The sequence below is a fragment of the Theropithecus gelada genome, chromosome 12 (genome assembly GCF_003255815.1).
Source record: "Theropithecus gelada isolate Dixy chromosome 12, Tgel_1.0, whole genome shotgun sequence".
Lineage (NCBI taxonomy): Eukaryota > Metazoa > Chordata > Mammalia > Primates > Cercopithecidae > Theropithecus > Theropithecus gelada.
Window position 1 is genome coordinate 2,793,819 of NC_037680.1, and position 18,800 is coordinate 2,812,618.

The 18,800-nt window shown below is 44.0% G+C and overlaps 1 protein-coding gene across 8 annotated transcripts in view; it reads left to right on the forward strand.

Moving 5' to 3' along the window:
* Window positions 1–18,800, forward strand: part of SAP130 (Sin3A associated protein 130) — an 84,577-nt gene that overhangs the window by 38,087 nt on the left and 27,690 nt on the right. For 4 of the 8 annotated variants that reach the window (XM_025404786.1, XM_025404788.1, XM_025404784.1 and 1 more), the window contains exons 12-15: window positions 271–392; window positions 3,789–4,091; window positions 6,775–6,952; window positions 13,201–13,305. In XM_025404786.1, coding sequence (XP_025260571.1) covers window positions 271–392; window positions 3,789–4,091; window positions 6,775–6,952; window positions 13,201–13,305 — 708 coding nt within the window. The remainder of the gene's footprint in view (window positions 1–270; window positions 393–3,788; window positions 4,092–6,774; window positions 6,953–13,200; window positions 13,306–18,800) is intronic. The other 4 variants (XM_025404791.1, XM_025404790.1, XM_025404789.1 and 1 more) reach the window with 3 other exon arrangements.

The following is an 18,800-nucleotide window of genomic DNA, read 5'->3' on the forward strand; positions in this document are numbered from 1 at the left end:
TAAAAAAAAAAAAAAAAAAAAAAAAAAAGAATATTATCTGTGTTTTTTACATTTATTAATATAGGTATTTATAGTATCCACTTTGTTTTTGTTTTTTTTAATTTTGCATTCTTGGTGTGTGTCCTGTGATGTAAGAGTTTGTTTGGGACACAAAAATTTGAGCAAAGCTCATTTGGCAGTTCTGATACAAAGAGGAGCGGGGGGATAGGATCATTTGAAATTGAAGAAGAAAATGACTATTTTGTTTGCTATCATCTGTTCTGTCTCTAGACCGTCTGTTCCTGTTCAGTTCCAATATTTTTTGCCAACTTACCCTCCTTCTGCATACCCACTGGCGGCACATACCTACACCCCAATCACCAGTTCCGTGTCCACTATCCGACAGTATCCAGGTACGAACCCTGCTCTTTAGATGACTTTTCACAGTTTCATTTTTGCCAACAATAATGTAGAAATTGATTAGGGGTGATTTCTAGTATGAGATTAATTATTTCAGCTTCTGTTTTCAGATTCAGATAAAATGTGAAGCTTGAAGGTCTTAAATAATCATCTTTGTGATCTATAAAAGGTTGTTACTCGTTAGTGATATTTGCATAGTATTATGCCACCCTGCGGATAATCATGTTAACAATTTTTGTTTCTCCTTAAAATGACAGTAGTTACAATGAATAGAGCTGCACTTTTATAGGGTTTCCATTGTTTTATGCCAATATTGGTTGTATTTTTAAAAAATGTATAAAGGTTTGTTTATAATAACTTTTACTTTAGGTTCCATGGTACTTGTGCAGGTTTGTTATATAGATAAACTACATGTCACAGGGATTTGGTGTACCAGTTATGTTTTTTAGTTCAGTTATGCTGTCCTCTCACCATCATGACGTGTAAATAGTATTCTTTTTGCTAATCCAGGAAAAACAATCCTTAAATGTCAGAGTCTGTGTAATCTTTTCCTGTGGGACCCTCAGGTCACTCTGGGCGTCAGAAAGCCTTATTTCCAGCCAGGCGCAGTGGCTCATGCCTGTAATCGCAGCACTTTGGGAGGCCAAGGCAGGCAGATCACTTGAGGTCAGGAGTTCAAGACTAGCCTGGCCAACACGGAGAAACCCCATCTCTACTAAAAATACAAAATTAGCCAGGCGTGGTGGCACATGCCTGTAATCCCAGCTACTTGGGAGGCTAAAGCAGGAAAGTCGCTTGAACTTGGGAGGCAGAGGCTACAGTGAGCCATGATTGTGCCACTGCACTCCAGTCTGGGTCACAGAGTGAGACTATCTCAAAAAAAAAGAAAGCCTTATTGCCTGGGGCCAGGCACTGTGGCTGATTGATACCTGTAATCCCAGCACTTTGGGTGGCCATGGTGGGCAGATCACTTGAGCCCAGAAGTTTGAGAACAGCCTGGTCAATATAGGGAGACCCCATCTCTACAAAAAATTAAAAAATTAGGCAGGCATGGTGGTGCATGCCTCTAGTCCCAACTACTGAGGAGGCTGAGGTGGGAGGATTGCCCGAGCCTAGGAGGTTGAAGCTGCAGTGAGCCATGATGGCGCCACTGCACTCCAGCCCAGGTAACAAAGTGAGAGCCTGTCTCAGAAAACAAAGAAAGAAAAAAAGACAAAAGAAAGTGTTATTGTTGCCTGGATTGTGGACATTGCTCTCCTGCCACACGTTGCTGTATGGCCGCCAGCGGCATGTGTGGCCACAGAGCACTTGAAGTAGGTTAGTACATGAAAAACTCGATTGTTAATTTTGTTTAATTTTGAGAAATTTCAAGTATGTTTGGAACAACTTAGCAATGCAAAACTACTTTTTCAGTTGTAGGCTTTATGAAATCAAAATACAGATTAAGCACATCTGATAAAAATTCATGAGATGTACTCGAAGAGTAAAATATACCCTAGATTTTGAAGACATAGTATAGAAAAGAGAATGTGAAATATCTTGTTAAGAATTTTTAGGCCAGGCGCGGTGGCTCACGCCTGTAATCCTAGCACTTTGGGAGGCTGAGGAGGAAGGATCGCTTGAGACCAGGAGTTTGAGATCAAGCTAGATGAGACCTAGCCTCTACCAAAAATACAAAAATTAGCCAGGCATGGTGGTGCGTGCCTGTAGTCCCAGCTGCTTGGGAGGCTGAGGCAGGAGGATTGCTTGACCCCAAGAGGTTGAGGATGCAGTGAGCCATGTTGTTTGCGCCGCTGCACTCAAGTCTAGGCAAGAAAGCGAGACCCTTGTCTCAAAAAAAAAGTTTATTAATAACATATTGAAATGGTAATATTTTGAATATATTGGGTTAAATAAAATATATGATCAAAACTAATTTGGCCTGTTTCTTTTTTTTTTTTTTTTTTTGAGATGGAGTTTCACTCTGTTGCCCAGGCTGGAGTGCAGTGCAGTGTCGTGATCTCGGCTCACTGCAGCTTCCGCCTCCAAGCTTCAAGCGACTCTCATGCTTCACTGTCCCCAGTGGATGGTATTACAGGCATGCGCGACCACACCCAGCTAATTTTTGTATTTTTAGTAGGGATGGGGTTTCAACCTGTTAACCAGGCTGGTTTTAAACTCCTTCTCTCAAGTGATCGCCCGCCTCGGCCTCCCAAAGTGATGGGATTACCGGCGTGAGCCACCGCACCTGGCCTGTTTCAAACTTTTTTTTTTTTCTCTTTGAGACAGTCTCTGTCACTCAGGCTGGGGTGCAGTGGTGCAATAATACCTCACTGCCTCCTCAGATTCCTGAGTTCAAGGGAATCCTCCCATCTCAACCTGCCATACCTCGTGCCTGTAATCCCAGCACTTTGGGAGGCCGAGGTGGGCCAAGCTGGAACCACAGGCATGTGTTATGATGCCAAGCTAATGCTTTAATTTTTCATAGAGATGGGGTCTTGCTGTGTTGCACAGGCTGGTCTCCAGCTCCTGGGTTCAAGCATTCCTCATATCTTAGTCTCCCAAAATGTTGGAATCAAAGGCAGAAATCACCACACCGGGCTCTTCTTACGTTTTTATTGTAGCCACTGGAAAATTTAAAGTTGCGTGAGTGACCCAATATGCCATTGAACAGTGCTGGTCTAAAATTTCAAACATTGTAAGTTACTTGTTTATTTAGGGAAAAGGTAGCTTAGAAGTGTAAGATATTTAAATGGCTTTGAAAACAAGTTCCTACGTCTCTGGATTGTTTTGATGACTAAGGAAAAAGTCCTATGTGTTTATTTTCTTTCCGCAGATAGTGAGAAATTCCTCCTTTTTTTGTTGCTTTCTGTGAATGCTCTTGTTTTCTTTTCTTTTTTTTTTTTTTTTTTTAATATGCACAGTAGATGGGGTGTGTGCCTTGCAGGACACAGGACACTTGCTTGTTCTCTCTTTCTGGTGGATACGTGCCATTTGAAATTCATAACTGCCATATTTCAAAACTGCCTGTGCTAGTGGCCCTGTCAAGTAAAGCAGAGGTTCTTGACCTGGGACCCCTGGTGTATTTCTGACGTTTTATATTAATTATTTAACACGGTTGCCTGACTAATATTTGCAATTGAATAGCTGATTGCCTTTTTTCTGGTTTTTATCATGTTTCTAGTAATCTGTAGAAAGACAACGTCATATTGGTAGGAGGTGAAAGGAAATAACAATCCCAAATATATGAAGGTTCAAGTAACAGTGTTTGTTTAGTTTTTTTTTTCAAACCATGAATTTATATCTTATACAGTAGAAGAAATCTGTGTTTATTTTAGTGTTTTTCTCTTTATGTGGAGTGTGTGGAATGAAGCTAACCTTCTTGTAGTTACCTTTTGCATCATTTTTAGTTTCAGCTCAGGCTCCAAACTCTGCCATCACAGCTCAGACTGGCGTGGGGGTAGCGTCTACCGTCCACCTAAACCCCATGCAGTTGATGACAGTGGATGCATCACATGCTCGACATATTCAAGGGATCCAGCCAGCCCCCATCAGTACCCAGGGCATCCAGCCGGCCCCCATCGGGACCCCAGGGATACAGCCCGCGCCACTTGGCACACAGGGAATTCACTCAGCAACCCCAATCAACACACAAGGGCTTCAGCCTGCACCAATTGGTACTCAGCAGCCTCAGCCGGAAGGAAAGACTTCAGGTAATTTTAAATTTTTGCATAGAAGGTGGTTTGGAGAAAAGAAATACATTTGGGTTTAAATCCTTTCTCTGCCACTGGTTTTGTCATCTTATAATTTCTCTAGGCCTTCGTTTCTTTGTATTAATAATATGAGTTGCTTAGAACTTACAATTTCAGGGTCACTGTAAACGTTAGAAATAATATACCTCATGCCTGTAATCCCAGCACTTTGGGAGGCCGAGGTGGGTGAATCATGAGGTCGGAGATCGAGACCATCCTGGCTAACATGGTGAAACCCCGTCGCTACTAAAAATACAAAAAAATTAGCCAGGTGTGGTGGTGGGCACCTGTAGTCCCAGCTGCTCGGGAGGCTGAGGTAGGAGAATGGCGTGAACCCGGGAGGCGGAGTGAGCTGAGATCGCACTACTGCACTCCAGCCTGGGCAACAGAGTGAGACTCTGTCTCCAAAAAAAAAAAAAAAAAAAGAAAAGAAGTAATAAACATCAGCAGCCCTAGTATTCATTTGCACATAATGAGAAGTGTTATCTTTTTTAAAAGCTCCTAGTTGTGGGAAAAAATTCACCTTATAAGTAGTGTTCTCATTGAAGATTTTCTTCAGAGTTGTACATAAAGCTGTAAAATCTTATGCTGATGTTAGCTAATATTATGAATGCTTAAAAGGAAATGCTAGTGGAATAACACTTTGAAAAGTGGAATAAGTCACTGTACTTAGATCTTTTTGAGACAGAGACAGAGTCTCACTCTGTCACCCAGGCTAGAGTACAGTGGTATGTGATCTTGGCTCAGCATAGCCTCAATCTCCTGGACTTGAGTGATTCTCCCACCTCAGCCACCTGAGTGAGTAGGACTATAGGTGCAACCACGCCCGGCTAATTTTTTTATTTTTAATAGAGACAGAGTTTTGCCATGTTGCCCAGGCTGGTCTCAAACTCCTGGGCTCAAACAGTCTACTCACCTTGGCCTTCCAAAGTGCTGGGATTACAGGCATGAGTCATTACACCAGCCGGGTTGTTATTTTTTTTTTCGGCTGAATTTAAGATTCCATGTACTTGGATTATTATTAATTAGCCATTTCTCCGATGTCGTTTAAAAAAGCAAAATGGCTGTTTCTCAGCCAAGGTGCTGATTTATTTTTTTTAAGGCAGGGTCTCACTCACTCTGTTGCTCAGCTGGAGTACAATGATACAATCATGGCTCACTGTAGCCTTGACCTTCTGGGCTCAAGCAGTCCTTACGCCTCAGACGCCCATGTAGCAAGGACTACAAGTGCCTGCCACCACACCCGGCTAATTATTTTTGATTTTTTGTAGAAACGGGATTTTGCTCATTTCCTAGGCTGGTCTCAAACTCCAGAGTTCAAGCTATCCTTCAGCCTTGTCCTCCCAAAGTGCTTGCGGTTTCAGGCATGAGCCACTGCGCCTGGCTGGAGCTATGCGCTTAATCGTTCTGTAGACAGTTCAACTATTTAAGCAAAGCCTCTCCGATTTTTTATTACTAAACTAACTGTCTATGAGAGAGATGCAGTTTACCCATAGTGACCCACCTGGTAGGATGGTGTACTACATCTTTAAGGGCACCTGCCAGAAGCGCATGGGATTAAGTTGACTCCTATGAAATTGCCATTTTTATAGGTCAAAAAGTGTCAGACACTGATACTTTCTGATTATGATCTCATGCTCACCAGTATTGTGATGCTCACTTTAAGTGTATAGTTAAAATATCTGTTAGTTGAATGTGTTTGTAAGGATAGACTGGGGAGGGTACCATTACTGAGGGCTGAGAGAGGTTGGTATTTTATAAAAACTGAATGAGTGCATTTCTTGAAGTGTACATTGGAGCATGCTATCAGGCTGGTAGATGGTGTTTTCTATTTGTGGCTCTTGTATTAAGCCTTTCCTGTCTGTCAGTTTTCTTATCTCTAAAATGGGAATTACAGTGATGGTAAGAATTATATCAGTAAAAAATGTGAAGTAACTAGTAGAGTGAGAGACTATACTAGATACTATATACTTTGTTCACCTTATCTCATTTATTAGTAACTGTGATTATAGAGCAAAGAAAAAATAATGGTATGGGTCAGGCACGGTGGCTCATGCCTGTAATCCGAGCACTTTGGGAGGCCAAGGCGGGCGGATCACTTAAGGTCAAGAATTCGAGACTAGCCTGGCCAACATGGTGAAACCCCATCTCTACTAAAAAGACAAAAATTATCCAGATGTGGCGGTGCGCGCCTGTAATTCCAGCTACTCTGGTGGTTAAGGCAGGAAAATCACTTGAACCTGGAAGGCAGAGGTTGCCGTGAGCTGAGATTGCACCACTGCACTCTAGCCTGGGCAACAGAGCAAGACTCTCTGAAAAATAAAAAGAAAGGAAAAAGTAATGGTATGGTTCACACCACTGCACTCCAGCCTGGGCAACAGAGCAAGACTCTCTCTCAAAAAAAGAAAAAGAAAAAGTAATGGTGTGGATCACGCACCAGTAGACAGTAACTGCTCCCATTTAGCTGTCTGCTCTTTGTCAGACGGACATTGTGCTCCTGTCCCTTATCAGTTGGAAACTGGACAGTCAGAACATGGATCCCTAATTCTAGTGGTCTCGTCGTTTGTATTTGTGTCTTCTGCGGCATTTTGTTTCTGTTGTTTCCCTCTCTTCAATGTTCTTTCCTGTTGCTTCTTTCCTCTAGCAGTGGTGTTGGCAGATGGAGCCACAATTGTGGCCAACCCTATTAGCAATCCATTCAGTGCTGCTCCAGCAGCAACAACCGTGGTGCAGACCCACAGCCAGAGTGCTAGCACCAACGCTCCCGCCCAGGGCTCGTCGCCGCGGCCAAGCATACTCCGCAAGAAGCCTGCCACAGATGGGTGAGTAGACCTGGTGGTGCCGAGTGACACCTCTGGTTCTGGCTAGAACTGGTGTACAGAACAGGCACTCTTATCTAATGCTGGCATCAAACTCATCTCTCATTTTCTGTGGCGTGTTAAAATTTCCTCCAAAACAGCTTGACCACAGGATTATTCAGTAGAGCCTTACCCAGCTGAGACTGTGAGATCTTCACAAATCCTGGAGTCAGTGAGGTGTTCGTGTGTAAGCATCTGTTGCATACTGCTTTAATTCTCTCTAGTTCTGGAACTTCAATCATAGAACTTTTAAAGTAGTTTATAATTAACTGTTGGGCTTGTGTAGGTAGTTACATTAACTCATACTATATATACTTCATTCAGTATGAATCGTTGCTGTTGAAACAGGAGAAGTTCCCTTGTCCCCCTCTCCGGGCGTGCAACAGTGGGAGTGACTTGCTTCTTCATTGCCCTGCTGCTCCAGCCTCTAGGGGAGCGTACAGACGGGCAGACTGTGGGGCTCCGACCCTGCAGCGGCGTCTAGAGGTGAATGTTTACAGCCGAAACCCCGGTGGGCATGTGTTACAGAGTGCTCTTTTCGTCTAGCTGTCCGTAGATGACTTGCATTAACCAGCCCAATTAGACCCCTGCCTTATGGCGAGGTCAGAGGGCTTTCTGTTTCCCAGGGTTCTTGCCTTGGTGTACTGGAAGAATGGGATCGCGCGTGGGCGTGGAGAAGGAGTGTAGGGTTTTACTGAGTAGAAGTAGCTCTCAGCAGATGGGGGAGCCAGAAGGGAGATGGAACGGCCCCGGCTCTCTGACTGCCCTGGCCAAACTGCGTCGTTCTGCTGGTCGGTGGCCTGCTGGCGTGCCAGCGTCTGTCACGTGCTCTCCCACCGGCGTGCTCTCCTCGCCGTCCTGTTGCCATCCAGCTGCTTGTGTCTTCCTTCGCCAGTGTGTTCCTCTTGATGTCCAGCCACTTGTGTGCCTGCCTGCTAGGGTCTCGGAGGTTTTTATAGGCACAGGCTCAGGGTGTAGCAGGCCATGGTGGTCTGGGGGAAATGCAGCATTTGGGCTGGAAAACAAAAATGCCTGTCATCACCTAGATCCGTGGGCACAGCCGGGGGTAGAGTTCTCGCCAGGGACCTGCCCTTTCCAGCACTTCCCTGCTCCCCTTCTAAGTCACTGTGGGCAGACAATTTCTGAAGTGTAGTAAGGGTCATATTTACTAGCAGATAGTGTTTTGTGTTGCCATGTAAGCTTCTCAGTTGGTGGATCATAGGCAGGAAGGTATGTGCTGTGTTGTTCAACTTAAACATTCTGGAGGTGGGAGATGAGCAGATATGTTTCAGAGAGCACAGTTTCTGTGGCTCAGCTGAGCTAACAGCATCAACATCAACAGATTAAAGCAAGTGCAGACTTAAATTGCTGGGACTAGGGTCCCTGCAGGGTTTTTATTTCCACAGAGCTGTGCATAGACCAGAGTCCCTATCTTTGCTGCTTGTGAATACTTTGTACTTTTTTAAAGGATAAGTCAGTCCGTGACAAAGTTACCTTATTAGTAGAAGCACAAGGCAAAGCTTGTGGTTAAGATGACAGATTGATTACACACGTCTGAAATCTCTCCCTCTCATAACCCTATATAACTTTTTTTCAAAAAAGTTGTAAACACACAAGGATGGGGGGAGAACAGGAGAGAACACAGTAGCAACTGAAGCTGGGAAGCAGACCGTCACGTGATGGCATCCTGGCTCTGAGAAAGCTAAATGTGAAGCTTGCATAGGGGAAAGTTGAGAACCATTCTCTTAAAATTGGAAAATCTTCAAAAGGACCAACAACAGGAAGATCCTGGGGGCAAAGGAAGGGGCTCTCTCTTTTAAGGAGGATAAGTTAAAACCTTTGAGTTTGAAAAGTGTTAAAGTTAGAGCCCAGAATCCCATTTTCTACGTATGCCATGTGGTGTACTGCCCCTTCCCAGCTTCAGCAGGAGCCTGAAAGCTCAAACTCTGCAGATGGTCCGCTGGGATCACCCAGCACTATGGAGGTCATGGGTATTTTACCAGAAAGAAATTGTGACTCACCATGAGTGTATGGAATGCTGAACACTTCCCAGTCCACTCCCTGCTTTCAGCTGATAGAACTGTGGCAGGTGAACTTGATTCTTGATAGAAAATGAGAAGAGGACTCTACTTTCCTTCTGGGGAGTCTATCCGGCCCAAGGGGAAGCTCTAAAGATACTGACACTAGGGCTTCCCTAAGGACAGGGTTAGATTACCCTGCAGTGAACCTCATAGTAGATATGCCCTTCCAAAGCTCAGAGCCCCCAGCCAGCTTTTCAGTCCCTCTTCCCCACTCCCCCACTCTTAATCATGAACATACAACCAAAGATAGACACATATTTGAGGGGACCTCTAATGGTGGACGACAGAAACCACAATAAATACATGCCCAAAGCACCTTGGAAGATGTAGAGGCTTGGCAGGGAGAATAAAACACAAAACAAATGAACAAGGATAAGCAAACACTATCCGCGATGCCTTCAGAAAGACAAAACAAAAGGTTACATCCATGAAACAGTAACACAGTGCTATGCAAAAAGAACATTCAGAGGAGAAAAGAACCAGTCCTGAAATAAGATAGCAGAAATTGAAAGATCAGTAGAAGAGTTGGAAGATAAAATTGAAGAAATCTCAAACGTAGAACAAAAAGACAAGAAAATTGGAGAAAAAGGAGAAAATTTAAAACAACAATAAAAAGAACCAGTTCAGGAAATCCAGCCTCCAGGTAATGGGTTTCAGCAAGAGAGATCAGAGAAAAGGAGCAGGGATCATTACAACGTAAGGAGTTATAAAGTAATAGAAAATTACCAGAATGGACAGAAATGAGTTTCCTGGTTACAGAAGTGCTCTGCACAGTATTCAGTGGATGCAATAAACTCAGGCCAGTATTTTGAAATTTTGCCGCACTGGAAGACAAAAAGATGTGCCTGCATCTCCCGTACTTCCTCCCAAAGACGCTTGTACTGTGCCCTCTAATTCACAGCCTGTCATCACGCGACACTCCAGCCTTCACCCCAGTGTCCTTGTCTCTTCTTTCTCCACACCTTCTTGCTTTAAACCTGGCTCTTCCTCAGGAACTCAACTTGCCCTGCAGCTGTCTACAGTGGTCCCTGCCTCTCTTCCACATCCCTGCTGTCACTCAGCCTAGAGGTAGGCTAGGTGTCCTTGTCATGCCTCACTGCCATTTTCAGACCATGTCTCCTCAAAAGCACTTGATCTGTATTTAGATTTCATAAAACCTACAGTTGAAAAAGTAGTTTCATATAACCAAGTTACTCCAGACAATAAAAAGTTTCTCAATAACTGGATCAAGTATCCATTATAAAATTCAAATTAATTAAAATGAAATGACATTAAAAATTTTGTTCCTGAGTTGCCCTTGGCACATTTCAGGCGCTCAGTAGTACCATATGGCTTTCTTGTTGGGCAGGGCAGAGCTACAGGCTGAGAGAGTCAAGTTAGATTGTGCAGGTGTATCTGTATGCCCTTTGGAAGGACATGATGGCTGGCACTTTTTAGTGATAGTGGAACCCTGTCTTCACCTTTAATGATCAGAAATGGTTTGCCAGCTCCCTGGCCCCTCAGGCGCTTGAATGCATCTCCTGCCTCCACCACCACCACCCCCCAGTGTGAGCACTTAGCACATAAGCTCAGTAAGCCTTCCTGACCCTGTCTGTGTACTCCCATGCCCCTCGCCCATCTTCTTTCTTCCCACCTCCCTCCCAACGGAACTCCAGCTCCAGAGGGACCCCAGCAGCCTCCTCCAGTCCATTGATCCACCTTTTCATGTGCCTCCCTGCCTCTCATGGCATCTTTCTCTGCTCTTCCTGATTCAGAGTCTGTGGCCACTGGCAGTCATTGCCTTACCCCCACCTCACTTCACTTTGTCAAAACCAGACTTAAGTCCAATTTTCTGCTTCGTTTATGTGGCATGTACAGCAGATTATGGCAGGGAAAGCTACCTTGCCAACTAACTGGCCTTGCTCAGCCTCACAGACGCACTACGGTCTTAAAGCAGCCCATCAAAGTACACTCGCCTGCACCACTCCAGACAACTGTTTTATGTTTCCTTCTTTCACAACTCCCAGGCTTCTTCCGTCTTCACTGTTAGTCAAGGAGACAAACTTGCTCCTTTTTTGAGAAAAAGAAAATCAAAAGACAACTTTGGAAGGCCGAGGCAGGCAGATCATCTGAGGTCAGGAGATCGAGACTAGCCTGGCCAACATGGTGAAACTCCATCTCTACTAAAAATACAAAAAATAGCTAGGGCGTGCTGGCGGGCGCCTGTAGTCCCTGTTACTCGGGAGGCTGAGGCAGGAGAATCACTTGAACCCAGGAGGCAGAGATTGCAGTGAGCTGAGATCGTGCCACCACACTGCAGCCTGGACAACAGAACAAGACTCTGTCTCAAAAAAAAAAAAATTTTTTTTTGAACATATGAATATATGCCTGTCACCCAACTTTAGTTCTCAGCTTATCAGCTCTTGGCCAATTTTGCTTCACCTATATGCTTACCTACCCGCTCCTATCATATTATTTTGAAGCAAATCCTAGATACCATGTCATTTCATTTGTATGTCTTTCAGCATGTTCCTATGCAGAGATACATAACATTAAAAAACCAATAACCCCTTAATATCAAATAGCCAGTCATTGTTCAGGTTTCCAGTGGTCTGAAATGTCACACAATTTGTTATATTTTATATTATTTATTTGAATGAGTATTCTGATAAGATGCATACATTGTGATTAGTTAATATGACTTTTAAAACCATTTTATTATTGAGGTTTCCTCTTTTTTTTTTTTTTTTTTCCCTGCAGTTTATTTGTTGAAGAAACTTGGTCTTCTGGGCCATACCCCCTCTGGATTTTGTTGATGGCATCCCCAATATATTCATTTCCTAGGGCTGTTGTAACAAACTACCACCAATCTTCTGGCTTAAGGCAACAGACATGCATATCTTATAGTTCCAGTAGCTAGAAATCTGAAATGAAGGTGTCATCAGGGTTGGTTCCCCCGGGAGGTTCTCAGGGAGAATCTACTCGTGCTGGCTGCCAGTGGCTACTGTTGATCTTTGTGTTCTTGGCTTGCAGGCACAGCACCCCAATCTCTGCCTCCGTCATCACATGGCCTTGCCCTCGCACCTGTGTCTCAAATCTCCCTTCCCTTTCTGTTACTAGGATACTTGTCACTGGATCTTAAACTAAACTCTACATCCAGAACTCTACATCCAAATGTAATTAAGGATCTCAAGATAAGAGATTACATTAATTACATTTGCAAAGGCCCTTTTTTTAAGTAAGGTCACATTCACAGTTACTAAAGATTGGGACTTACATATATCTTAAAGAACTCAGTTCAACCTATTGCACCCATAGTGTACTTTTACTTGTTCTATCCTCCACATTTTCTGTAAGTTGTTACTTAACTCTGAAGGTTTGATCTGATTTTTCTTTTTTTTATTGCTGCTTGTGGCAAGACTGCTTCGTAGTTTGGTGATTTGGTCTCTTACCAGAAGGCACACAGTGTCTGGTGGTCACCCTTTTTGAGATGTTAGTGGCTCTGAAGATCAGTACCCGGATCCATTAGTGATTAAGTGTTGTAAACTGGTGTATTCTTGTCTAGTTATTCTCTCTCAAATCCACTCTCAACTGGTATTTGTTCCCACCACTTTACCGAAACTAAATGTGTCAAGATTGCTCCTGTTTTCATAGTGCTAAACTAATGGTTAATTCTCCGTCAGAGCCTTCCGTGGCCTCTCTGCTGTACAACACAATTGATCTCCAGCTCTTCCTAGATCAGGTTTTTTCACCTAGCTTCCAGGTCTTTATAAACACCACAGGCGTAGTAATAATTGTAAACACTTAATATGGATTTCAGTGTGAATAACATTCAGCAGAAGGGAGATGTGGCATGCTAGCAGCAGCAGCTAAAAGAGTCACAATGGTTGCTTCTTGGAGGGAGCCTGACAGGAAGTGAGCAGGAATGGGGACGGGACCTGCTCTTTATTTTAAAGACTTTTTGTACTATTTGGGTTTTTTGGTAATGTGTCTTGTGGTATCTGAGAAAATAAAAATCCATTTTAAAAATACTTAGTCAATGTAGGGCTTTTATTTTGTCCTAGGTATGCCTGGCAAATGCGTATCTTGTATTTCTTATCCTTGAATGCCCTTGGACTGCTATTTTCCGGGTTTGTCTCTTGTCTCTTTCAGAATGGCGGTTCGGAAAACCCTCATTCCTCCTCAACCTCCTGATGTTGCTAGTCCTCGAGTGGAAAGCTCTATGCGGAGTACATCTGGGTCACCTAGGCCTGCAGGGTGAGCACCTAAGTGTTCTTAGCACTCTTGCTTTTAACCACACGTCGTTGCAGTGGCGGGGAGTCTAATATGCCTGCATGACATAGTCTTGTTAGGTTGTGTTGCCCAGGCTGGAGTGCAGTGGCTATGCTCAGCCGCCATCATAGAAAATCGTAACACACGACAGCCTTGAACTCGTGGGCTCAAGTAACAAGCCTTCGCTTCCTGAGTAGCTGGGACTATAGGCGTGTGCCACCACTCCCAACTTACATGCTATAGGCGTGTGCCACCACTCCCAACTTACATGCTATAGGCGTGTGCCACCACTCCCAACTTATATGCTCTTTCTAGCTGCATGACCTGAATACGTTTTTCAACCTCTCTGATTCCCATTTGCCTCATTTATAAAGTGGGCATTGCGCATTCATATAACATCTACCTCATAGAATTGTTGTGTATTTAAGCAAAATGATACATTTAAAACACTTTGTATGTGCCTTATAGCAAACACCCAGTTGCTATGGCATTCAAAAATGACATCGTGACAGTATTTATTTTTGTTTTTTCTGTTTTTGAGACAGAGTTTTGCTGTGTTGCCCAGGCTGGAGTGCAGTGGCACAATCTTGGCTCACTGCAGCTTCTGCCTCCCACATTCAAGAGATTCTCCTGCCTCAGCCTCCGGCGTAGCTGGGATTACAGGCATATGCCACCACACCTGGCTTTGTTTTTTTTTTTTTTTTTTTAAAGTAGAGACAGGATTTCGCCATGTCAGCCAGGCTGGTCTCAAACTCCTGACCTCAAGTGATCCACATGCGTCAGCCTCCCAAAGTGCTGGGATTATAAGCATGAATCACCATGCCTGGCCTTATGACAGTGTTTGTTCTTTCTCTTCTAATTCCACAAGTAATATTATATTGGAAAAAGTAATTAGAGAATATAAAAATACTTAAAGTATAAAGTGAAAATTATTGTCTCATTCTCTACCCACATTGCCAATCCCACTTCCTAGAATAATGTTGACCAGTAACAGTTTTGGGGTTTTGTTTGTTTGTTTTTTTCTGTAGACTTCCTCTATGGTCAGGATAATAGTTCTGATAAGTATCTTTCCACATCTTTTTCTGCATACACATGTAGATAGATTGATAGATTCTTTTTGTTTGTTTGTTTGTTTTGAGACAGAGTCTTGCTCTGTCACCAGGCTGGAGTGCAGTGGCGCTCACTGCAACCTCCGCCTCCTGGGTTCAAGTGATTCTCTTGCCTCAGCCTCCTGAGTAGCTGGGACTACAGGAGTGTGCCACCACACCCAGCTAATTTTTGTATTTTTAATAGAAACGGAGTTTCACCATGTTGGCCAGGGTGGTCTCTATCTCTTGACCTCGTGAACCTTGGCAAACTATCACACTCTAAGTTGAGGTCTATTTCCATCATTCACCCTTTGCCCTTCAGTGTTGTGGAACATCTCCAAGACTTCATTAAATGTGAAGGTTTTTGCCAGCGTAACTTCTGAGACCTCTTCATCCTTTTCCTCAAAACAACTTTGCCTTCACTTCTTCTTGGACTCTGGGTACACACTTTATAGCACCATCTTTCTGTGTGATGGCAGTTTGCTGATTCACTCAACACCACTCACAGTCATATTGACTTCTGAAATGCTAAAACCAGCCTTCCCTAGCAGTAATGCATTTTCCTAATTACCATTTTCTTTCAGTGTGGGAGCTAACTTCAACACTTCAGCCTTGAATAATTGTAATTTTTTTTGGTTATTACTATTGTCAGTCCAAAATAGAAATAAACACTCTATTTCTGCCTTAAGTGGCTTTCCTGATGCAGTTTAAACTGAAAGATGATATAAAGCTACTTTACCTTCCTTTTTATATTCACTACATTTTTCAGTATGGTCCATACAGCTTTTTAGAAGTGTAGGTCTTCTCCTTTTTTCTCTTTGCTGGTCCATTTTGAAATCTTCAACTCACATATAATTTCACTTCTGGCCTCATCCCTTTTTGGTCTTTTGCTGCATTTTCATCTTGGTTGACCCATTCTCACATTCAGTCTTCCGTTTTCTTAAAATTTCACATTGGTTTATCACTGGGACGCCAGAGCAACACAACGACATGCTTTGTTTGCTTGATGAACTGTTTATGAGGAACTGTTTATGGTCAGTGATTGGTCATTACCAGACTTAAGAGGTGATGTGATTGGTTACTGATCATCATGGGCCTCTGTTAGTTCCGTGGTGATTTGGGGACCGTAGAGCTCGCCACATAACAATGGGGATACATTATGAGAGACACATCAGTAGGCAATTTCATTGTTGTGTGAACATCATGAGTGTCACTATACGAACCTAGATGGGATGGCCTACTGCATACCTAGACTGTATGGTCCAACCTGGTTGCTCCTAGGCTAAAAACCTGAACAGGACTTGACTGAATACTGTAGGCAGTAGTAACACAGTGGTACATATTTGTGTATCTAAACATAGAAATTATAATCTTTATTTATTTATTTATCTTTGAGACAGAGTTTCAGTCTTGCTACCCCAGGCTAAGGTGCAGTAGCTCAATCTCGGCGAGAACCTCTGCCTCTGGGGTTGAACCGATTCTCCTGCCTCAACCTCCCGAGTAGCTGGGATTACAGGCATGCACCACCACGCCTGGCTGATTTTGTGTTTTTAGTAGAGACAGGGTTTCTCCATGTTGGTCAGGCTGATCTTGAACTCCTGACCTCAGGTGATCTGCCTGCCTCAGCCTCCCCTAGTGCCGGGTTTACAGGCGTGAGCCACCGTGCCCGGCCAGAAATTGTAATCTTATGGGACCACTGTCATGTGCGTGGTCCCTTGTTCATTGAAACATCCTTATGTGCTGCATGACTATTCTGATATTTACACGTGTGAGCTTCGTGCTCAGTGAGGACTACCTGTGTATTCGGAATCACAGGACCAGGAAGGAAGACTAGCCTGGAACCGGAGGGGAGAGCTGCACAAAATGGCTTAGAGATGACACTGAGAGCTGGATTATTTAGGGCCTTGTGGGCTGTTCAGAAGCCTTTGGATTTTATTCTAAGACGGAGAGCCATTGGAGGGTTAAGGCATAGGAGTGACATGATCTGACTTATTTTAAAAGAATCCCTCTGGCTACCGTGCTGAGAATAAACTGCAGCAGAGCAAGGGTGGAAGCAGGAAGACAAGTGAGAGCTGATAAAACCGTTAACTATCTTCACGGCTTAAACCTGCATGGAGGTAGTGGTGGTGTTTGTTCATTTGTTTAATGAAATAGGGTCTCACTCTGTCACCCAGGCTGTAGTGTAGTGGTGCAGTCTCAGCTCACTGCAACCTTAACCTCTCAGGCTCAAGCAATTCTCCTGCCTCAGCCTCCTGAGTAGCTTAAGAGCCACCATACCAAAGCTCATTTTTTGTATTTTTTTGGTCGAGACCGGGTTTTGCCATGTTGCCCAGGCTGGTCTGGAACTCCTGGGCTCAAGCAGTATTCCCACCTCAGCCTCACAACGTGCTGGTATTACAGGCATGAGCACCCCACCCTGCCCATATGTCTTAACAAGTGTTTGGATTCTGGATATGATTTGAAGGTACAGCTGACAACATTTTCTGATGGAATGGAGAGAAAGAGAGGAGTCAAGGATAGCTCCCGTATTTTACCTGAGCATTCTAAAATGAGGAAAGCTCTCAGAAGAGCAGGAGAAAAAATCAGGTTAGTTTCAGTCGTTTTACTTTTGCAATATCTATGTGGTTGGACACCCAAGTGGAAGTGTCAAATAGACAGATACAAAATTCTGAAGTAGGCCAGGCGCAGTGGCTCACGCCTGTAATCCCAGCACTTTGGGAGGCCGAGGTGGTTGGATCACCTGAGGTCAGGAGTTTGAGACCAGCCTGACCAACATGGAGAAACCCCATCTCTACTAAAAACACAAAATTAGCTGGGCGTGGTGGCGCATGCCTGTAATCCCAGCTACTCGGGAGGCTGAGGCAGGAGAATATCTTGAACCTGGGACGCGGAGGTTGCAGTGAGCCGAGATCGCGCCACTGCACTCCAGCCTGGACAACAAGAGCAAAAGTTCATCTCAACAACAGCAACAACAAAATTCTGAAGTAATACAGCTCTAGAATTGAAGATAGAAGTCCATGCTGGTGATAGAGATTTAGGAATTGTAAGCAGATGTTCTTTAGAGCTGTGAGAGTGGAAGATAGTATAAATAGAGAACAGAAGTGGTGTAAGGACCAGACCTGAGGACATAGCATCTTTAGAGGTCAGGAAAATGAAAAACCAGAAAAAGTGACTGTTTCTCTATACTATGTGATGTTCTGAGGTCTGTTGGTGCCACAATTAGTCCTCAGCTAATGAACACTTCGGGTTTTTATTTGCTTATTTTTGTTTTATTTTTAGAGACAGGGTCTTGCCCAGTCACCCCGGCTGGAGTGCAGTGGCGTGATCACAGCTCACTGCAGCCTTGAACTCCTGGGCACAAGGATCCTCCCACCTTAGCCTCCTGAGTAGCTGGGACTGCAGGTAGGCATCATTATGCCCAGCTATTTTTATTTTATTTATTTTTTTTGAAACAGAGTCTCACTCTGTTGCCCAAGCTGGAGTGCATTGGCACCATCTTGGCTCACAACTGCCTCTGCCTCCCAGGCTCAGGTGATTCTCCTGCCTCAGCCTCCCAAGTAACTGGGATTAAAGGCACCCACCATCAGGCCTGGCTAATTTTTGTATTTTGGTAGAGACAAGGTTTCACCATGTTGGCCAGGCTGGTCTCAAACTCCTGACCTTGAGTGATCTGCCTGCCTTGGCCTCCCAAAGTGCTGGGATTATAGGGGTGAGCCACCACACCCAGCCTGCTAAGCTGATTTTCATATTATTTTTGTAGAGATGGCGGTCTCACTGTGTAGCCCAGGCTGGTCTTGAACTCCTGGCCTCAACTGATCTTCCCACTTCAGCCTCCCAAAATATTGGGATTACAGGCATGAGCCACTGCACCTGGCCTGTTTTTTGTTTTTGTCTTTTTTAAAACAAAGTCTCATATGGACTTAGTTTTCCAGTGTTGGTCCCGAGGGTGAAGAACCTGCCATGAGGTACAAAAGTCTCCCCGTGAGCAGCAGCAGGTGCAGAAGTAGGGTGAGCAGGGCTCTTTTTCAGGCTGTTGGATTTGGTGTGCTTCAGAGAAGCTGTGGAGGTGGGGCCCGCACAGGCACTCCGGCTGGCTTTATTTGCAGTAGGCAATCTGTGGCACCTGAAAGTAGAGAGCACTTGGATTGTGAAGAAATAACTAGCTGGAAGAATGAACCCCCCACACTCCCACACCCAAGTAAAAGTAATCTCATGTAAATGGCCGTTTTAGAACTAGCCCCACTCCATTCACTGATGAGTAGCAAAAAAGGATTAATACGAAGATAATTAAAATTAAAACGTAAGAAAGGAGCAACAAAGTAAACTAATCTGTTCCCTAAGACACTGACCAAAAAACGTTGACAGGGGACAGATGAAATTTGTAATGAAACA